This window comes from Antedon mediterranea, chromosome 5 (assembly GCF_964355755.1).
Source record: "Antedon mediterranea chromosome 5, ecAntMedi1.1, whole genome shotgun sequence".
In the NCBI taxonomy this organism is placed as follows: Eukaryota; Metazoa; Echinodermata; class Crinoidea; order Comatulida; family Antedonidae; genus Antedon; species Antedon mediterranea.
The window spans coordinates 13,758,408-13,766,253 of NC_092674.1; the positions used below are offsets into that span (position 1 = coordinate 13,758,408).

General features: G+C 30.8%; 1 protein-coding gene across 1 annotated transcript; it reads left to right on the forward strand.

The window, feature by feature from the left end:
* Positions 1-17: 17 nt before the first annotated feature.
* Positions 18-4,924, forward strand: LOC140049125 (integrin beta-1-like). The gene is made up of 5 exons (XM_072093953.1): positions 18-81; positions 445-574; positions 2,919-3,026; positions 3,636-3,802; positions 4,235-4,924. Exons 1-5 carry the CDS (start codon positions 31-33, stop codon positions 4,295-4,297), a joined length of 519 nt encoding a protein of 172 aa, XP_071950054.1. The 5' UTR covers positions 18-30; the 3' UTR covers positions 4,298-4,924.
* The last annotated feature ends 2,922 nt before the right edge of the window (positions 4,925-7,846 follow it).

The following is a 7,846-nucleotide window of genomic DNA, read 5'->3' on the forward strand; positions in this document are numbered from 1 at the left end:
CTGGCTGGACACTGTGAATGTGGTGTTTGCATGTGTAATGCAACACTGGTCTACGATGGCCCAACTTGTGAGGATTGTGATGTAAGTTCATTTATATTAAAATCTTAATGCATCCTTAAATTCAAATGTATGATGTCATCATCATCAGGATTTATCAAATGTCCTATTCATGAAATATTAATACATTGTTGAGACCCCATTTCATCATTTTAACATTATACAGTACCATAATAATTTATACAGCACCATTCTTTTTCCAATGATTTTTCTGATGATGAATAAATGTACTTCTATTTTCTATGTAAAACTGTCTTAAGTTTAAGTCATGTGACACCCATCAGTAAATCGTTCTATAGACGATCCGTTCCACCTATATTTTGTACTTACTATAGGACTATCATGTACAGAACCTCAAATGACCATAATCATATTTACTGTTTGTAGACATGTCCAGCTAAATGTGATCGCAATCGTGACTGTGTGCAATGTCTAGCTTACGGTACAGGTATATCTGAGGAAAAATGTCAAGAGTGTCCTCAAAGAATTATACTTGTTGAGGAAGAAGAATTAATAGGTAAGAATTGTGGAAACATTTAAATTACAAAGTAATAAACTAATTTATTTTATTATATTTGTCTTCAAGATTCTGATAAACCTTAATTGTTTCATTTCTTTTATTTTAACCATCCGATAAAAAAACTTTATAAAGGATAAAACACCGATTAAATTACATTAGTACAATTCAATGTATTGAGTTGCCATGTTGTAATTGGTGGTGCACAGTGTTGATAAACTATAAAGTATAGTAGGACAAGCATATGACAATTTAGGAAATGTTTCTGGTTCGTTCAGGGAAGAGGGCCTTATGCATATGTTGCTTTCGCGACACATGTGTTGCGTACTAAACTTACTGTCGAAGCAAAATCAAAATGAACAAGTATTTTAACAAAACTTTTCTCTCAAAACTACGCTGTTATGCAAATGAACGAAAATGAATGCTCTTTATTAGCTATCTGTTCATGATGTTATAAGAACTGTATAATCTATACTGAGTTTTTGCAGGTACTGTATAATTTATGCCATTGTAAAATATTATTATAAGGTCTTTCTTAAGCACTTAAAGGAAATCTTCGGTGATCTAATTGTTTTATATACTAGCTGTTTATTATCTTGAATTATAAAAAATTTCTAAAAAATAAAGATTATTTAGAAAGGAAGAAGAAAGTTTAATTGGTAAGAAGTCGAAAAGTTGAAAAGTAATAAACTAATTTATTATATTTATTTTTTATTTAATTTCATTTATATATTCATCCGTTAAAATTAAGATTGATTAAAAAATGGTCCTCATCATCTGTTTTCTATGGGGTTGTGTATTGCTGATCTAGCGAATTATAGGACTAGGCCTGTTTGTTTTAATCAAAAGCTTTCAGCACTTGCATATTGATGTTTTCAGTTCATAAATTCTTTTCAGGGAAATTGGTTGTTCGAATAGTTTTTACTTTTTGCGAACTGAAAAAAAAATCAGGAATTGATGGAAGTAATTCTCGGGTGGGACATAAACCCATGACTTTTGGCAGTAATGACTGAAACATTGTTTGCCAAAACATTTTATTTACTTTCAAAATATAAATCGCCTTAAAAAAAGTACTGCTCTAAACACTGTTGAAATATATCCCCTATGAAGAAAACTATGCATTGCTTTCTATAAAAACCTTGTATCTCCACATAGTTTTACAGGTGGATGCTTTATATGTTGTGCTAGGTAGGTGTGTAATGAATTGGAGAATACCAGAGATTCCAGTCAAATATAAAACTTAATAATAAATATATAATACATTTCTGGTTTTATATAAGTATTTTGATAAAATGCCACACAGATTCCAGTAATAATAATAATAATAATAACATTCTGATTTTTATTATTTGGAATTATTTCACAATTTTTAAGACATATAATACAAGGGTTAGCCATGATTTTGTAATAAATTTCTAGGAATCACTCTGATGTTGGTATGGAAACCAAGGAATTCACTCTGATATTGGTATAAAAACAACAACATCACTTTGATGTTGGTACGAAAATCGTGTATTGTACAGTACAAATCAAAACTTTGTATGAGCCAATAAATATATGTGTTTCGACAAAAAACACAACATTTTCTGCTTTCTGATTGGCTGTTGTTCTGACAACGTATTGGGCTAAGAAATATGGTATATATTAAAAAATATTTTATTGATGTTAATAAAATAATCTGATGGCAATTGGATTCAATTTAGAAATGATAATACTAATATTGCTGGTACAATCAATGAAACATATGTAGATTACATTAACATCATAAAATTTTGAAGCAAGTGTCCTTAAAAACGTATGGTTTTCGTTATTGTCAACGCAATGGATTATCCGAACTGTCAATTATGATTGGTCAACTCACAAGCGTTTGTAGCGATTTCTGTTTTTTAAATCATTTTTTTCTGATTTTAATTATTTTTTTAATTATTTTATTTATTTATAAATGTTATTTTTAAGTGTTGTATTTTTGTGTTATTTGTCTTGTCAAATTATATTGTACTAAGGGTCCGTATTATGATCAGCTTTGTCTGGATGTACTATCCTTGTTAAATATTGTTGAAATAAAATAAATATGGGAACCACACCTTTTGGTTAAAAAAACATTTTTTGAATATTGCCACTTAACTTTATTTTATATGAAACATAACCATGACTTTATGTTTGTTTAATGAAACGCATCATCATTGTACTCTACAATTGTCTTAACCTTTTATTGAAATATCTGGTATCTTTATAGATAGAAAGTAGTTCACTACAGTTAAAATTATAAAAGTGTATAAAAATAAAATAATAGTATGGAGGTTATGAATTTATTTATGCCAAATTGGTGGGGTTTTTTTCACAGTAAATGGAACTGATCCTTGTACATACAAAGATGAACTTGGTTGTCTCTTCTCTTTTAACTTTGTTATGAATGGAACAATGGAGGTGATTCTGGTACAGAAAATAACATGTAAGTAATGTAAAAAGAAAACCCTAGCAAAATGAAACCCAATACATTGTCTAAAGCTCTGTCTACACTATCAAGCTTTATGTGACAAAAACATGTTATGTGCCCATATATGGTGATGAAAACTACCGTAATGGGTACATTACACTTTTTTGTCAAACTATTTTGATAGTGTAGACATAGAGCTATATATTGAGATCTCTGTGCACTTCACACACGCGCACACACACCTTCATATATACAGTATACATCCCCTCATTTGACAGGGACAATTTGATGGACATCAGCAGACATACTGAACTTTTTTCACAAACAATTACGAAAGAGTACCATCAGTAACCTGTATTCTTTGTATATTAAACATCTTTTATTTTTCAATTTGAGACATGCACTTCATTATTATACTAGACTTGTTTGTACAAATGTATGTGAAATGCATGATAGAGTTAGAGTGAAAAAAATGATTGTGATGGCTTTTTTGTAGGAAATATTTGCAGAAAAATAAATGTCATTCAAGTGCAGCAAACACGGCTTGTCTTGATTCAACATGTGCAACACTTCATGTTAATAATTTATATGAATATTTATCAACATGTGGTACTTTATTTTCAGCTTGCCCAGAAGGAATAGATGCTTTATGGCTGGCTATTGGCATCATTATTGGTATATTACTAGTTGGTCTAGCCCTTCTGCTGGCCTGGAAGATAGCTACATATATATATGACAAACGAGAATATGCAAAATTTTTGAAAGAGTTAGAAAATGCACGAACAGATGCAGTAAGGAATGATTATTTTTTTTATCTTGTAGTTAATAATGTCTATTTATTTATTATTTATGGTTTCCCTTTAAAGACCAGACCATTTTTATGTAGAGTCACCACTACATAGCATCCAAGTTCACTGTAGCTGACGTTCCAAGACAACATTATTTATTTTAAACATTTCTATTTGCATTTGAACTCTCTATCTATCTCTATATCTATTTCTAGTATGATTATGATGTATCGTAGTATTGTAATTGAAAATTTAACAGTACTAGTAAATACCTTAAACTTAAAGTATAAGTATATATTTATGTCAATTTCTGTGATTAACATGCATTGCAGTGGAACATTAGCATTGAAAATACTTATTGAAATTTAATTATATGTTTATGAAAAATGAAACCAAGAAAATATTACCTCGACATACTTACTTGCTTTTTTTCAGAATATAAATCCCCTTTTTAAATCTTCTACTACAACCTACAAGAATCCAACATATGGTAAATAGAAGGTTTTATGCAAGATGTTGATACCTGTTACCAAACAAGACCTCATTCAGAACCATCCAACAAGGCCCGATCAAATTGAAAACTGATACACAGACTAAATGATATCAGAATAATAATTTATGGCAAAGTTCAGACTGTAACTGACAGATCAATCAAGCCTGTTATCAGAAAAAGAAATGCCCACTAGGCCACAACTGACATCAGATCAAAGTACCATGAGATACTCTCCACTGGGCCACACAGTAGGATATCAGATCAAAGTGGCTTGTCCAGATCCACAAGGCATGTCCAGATCCAGATAAAGATCCCAGAAAAACATTCAAATGATGTTTAATAATATCGGATGTCGTAGGCACACAACACAAAATATACCACATAATTATATAAAATGGTCTGATAGCAGAAACTAACAACCAGAGCATCTTGTCAAACAGAATTCACCACAGGTATCTGATAGAACATGACATTTCTGTAGTATAAATTGAGGTATTAATTATTTGGCTAGAGAGCTAACTCCATATTTAACAATAAATTGTTCTATTCATTACCCTAAAAAAATAAGTAATTTATAAAAACTGGACTGTACTTTTATGTATGTTTATATTTTAAAATATATATATATATATATATATATATATTCTAACTCATGTATTCATAATATTGTAAGTTATTGTTTTATATTATTAAATAATATTTTTGAACAGATACAGCGGATAATTTTTAAGCACCAACTCTGTCCTCGTCAATTTGCTGTAACATAGTTAGCACTCTAGTCAATCTATTACCTCCTCAATGGTACCTAGATCATGCTGAATTTGGTGCTAAGTTGCAATATGTGATAAAATTAGAGGTTGATATGACAACAAAAAAATTAGGATTTAAGAATAAATTAGAGTAGCGTATAGTGGTGTGGCCATGTCTTCTGCCTTAAAAAAAGTGCTTTATTTAATTTAAGATAAATATTTTATATAAAACATGTGAAAATGCTGTTATTTGTGTGTAAAATTATAATAATATCTTTTCTTAGGATAGTATACAGTAGTGAGCCTATTAAAAGTAATACTGTAATTGGTTACTCTATAGTAAAGGAAAATATTAGATCCCGTCAATTAAAGTTGCTGGACCACGCGCTTCTAATGCCTGATGACGAACCATTCAAAGAGTACGCTCTGTATGTTCCTCAACATGGGAAAATAAAACGAGGAAGTCAGAGAACCAACTTTCTGAGATACATCCAACAGCTTTTAGGGGATGAAGGAGGCATGATTACCTCTGATAAGCTGTCAGAGTTAGCCAAGGACCATTGTGGTTGGAGAAAGCTTGTAGTCGCCTGCTCCGCAGCCGACAGATGATGATGATAGTAAACATAAAAAACACAGTACTGACTGTATAAATAAGAACTCCCAGCCAGTTTTTAAGGGAAACTCTATTAAGCTTGGTTCCCACTAGGACGCAGTACAAGGACGTAAGCCGCAACGCAAGCAAATAGGTCGAATGCATTGTGTCATATTGCTAACCAGACTTTAAGGGGACACTGGTCCCAAAGGTGTCCCTATAATACAGTTTCCACTGTAATATTTATGCAGGTACATAACAAAGATGGAGGAATTTTCCCTCTTCTATACAAATATCCTAACTATCTAGTTTTCTAATTTGATGATTATTCTCCAATTTATACATGTATATGTTTCAAAGGTTTAATTGTTAAATTAATACATAAAACAGTAAAAAGAATATTTAAAATATTCAAAGTATTGAAAATATCAAAAATCTTTTTAAAAGATGTTCATGTTTTCTGAATAAATCTCTTATATTTATCCTTCCGATACGATATACACTTACTACTGTTTTTTTTTTACTTCGGCCATTCGGCAATGTATTCATTCACTATGTACAATCACAGGTCAATACATAACATTTTTTCTTGTAAATTTGACTCAATTTACATTAGTGTTAAACCTGTATAAAGGTCATATAAAAGGCAAACTGTTCCATACTGACACTATAAACATTAATAAGCAATACTGGTTGTAAAACAATATTGTAATATTACTACTTACTACTGTTTTAAGTTTGTTTTTATTATTACTTTGTTATTGTATGTGTATATTATTACTTGTTTAAGACAGAAAAGACGTTTAATATATAATTTCAATATAAATTGTAATAACAAAATGAGATAACAACGTTTATGAACCATCGTGGAACCACTTTCAAGATCAAACAATAATATACATAATATACCGTAAAACATCGAAAATAAGTCCATCTCTATATCAAGCCTATTAGGCTTCTTTTCACGATACTATGGGCTTCTTTTTCGAAATAGACTGTATTATAATGTCAAAGGAACATAAGTTATGATCGTGTTATTATACGGTATGGATATATTAATGACCTTGCAACCATTTTTAACCATGAACTCGTATATTTCTTCTACAACTTATTGTTTTCCAAATGCTACTTTTATTTCATCTTGCATCTTCTTGTCTGCTTCCTTGGCAAATATATAAAATTGGCAGAGAATGTTTTAAAAATCATATATGAAACGTCATTAATTTAATCTTTTTGCCATTAGATTTTGTATTAGAATTATTTAATTCAAGTTTAATGTACATTATTGATTTTTTTTAGTATCAATGTGGTAGTTATTAATAGTTCAAGGGTTTGAATTGTGTAAACATCGAGTATTTAGTGAATTTAATATAAACCAAGTCTTATTGTAGGCCTATGTAAGAGCACAAGCTCGTCCAGGGATGTCGGGTCGTTCGGTTCAAAATAATTCTAATCCTAAGGTGCCCTTTTCAAGTTAGAAACCAGCAGCGAAAGTGGTAAATAGGCCTCATGACAATTATTTGGAAAATTCATTCATCTACTACTATAAGGCCTACAGCTATATTTTCTTTTAAAAATCTTGGCTATGGACTAGGAACAGCGAAGAGTAAGACTCGTTCATCTTTTAAAATTACAGTACAAAGCTCCCGGCCCTTAAAAAAAAACATCAACAATACCAAAATTGATATTGCTTTTTATTTAATTGTGAATTACTATAAAATAGTGTATTTATGTAATTATTAAATAATATATACTAAACACAATCACATCTAACCCAATTCTGTGACAATAAAAAAAAAAGGTTTATCTGATTTTCCAACAGCATTTTTAGTCGCGTGGAAGCGACTCTATAGTTCACTATGTCGGTCGGTCGGTCTGTCTGTCTGTCTGTCTGTCTGTCTGTCGGTCGGTCTGTCTGTCTGTCTGTCTGTCTGTCTGTCGGTCCGGTATCACTATGCGTTTTATCGCTTTCTGACCTTATCTTGATATCAGTTTAATCTAGCTAGGTCAATTTTTCACAGTATATTCCTTATTGCCAGGAATCAATGTGGTTATGTTTTCACGGTGCGCAATAAAAAATTACGCGGTCTACGCACGATTTAACGAAATCACGTTTGTAATCATATCTTCACAACCATGAATCACAATTAAATAAAATTTGGTACTCATACATTTCAGGGCATAAATCATCATATGGCAATACAATTACGTGC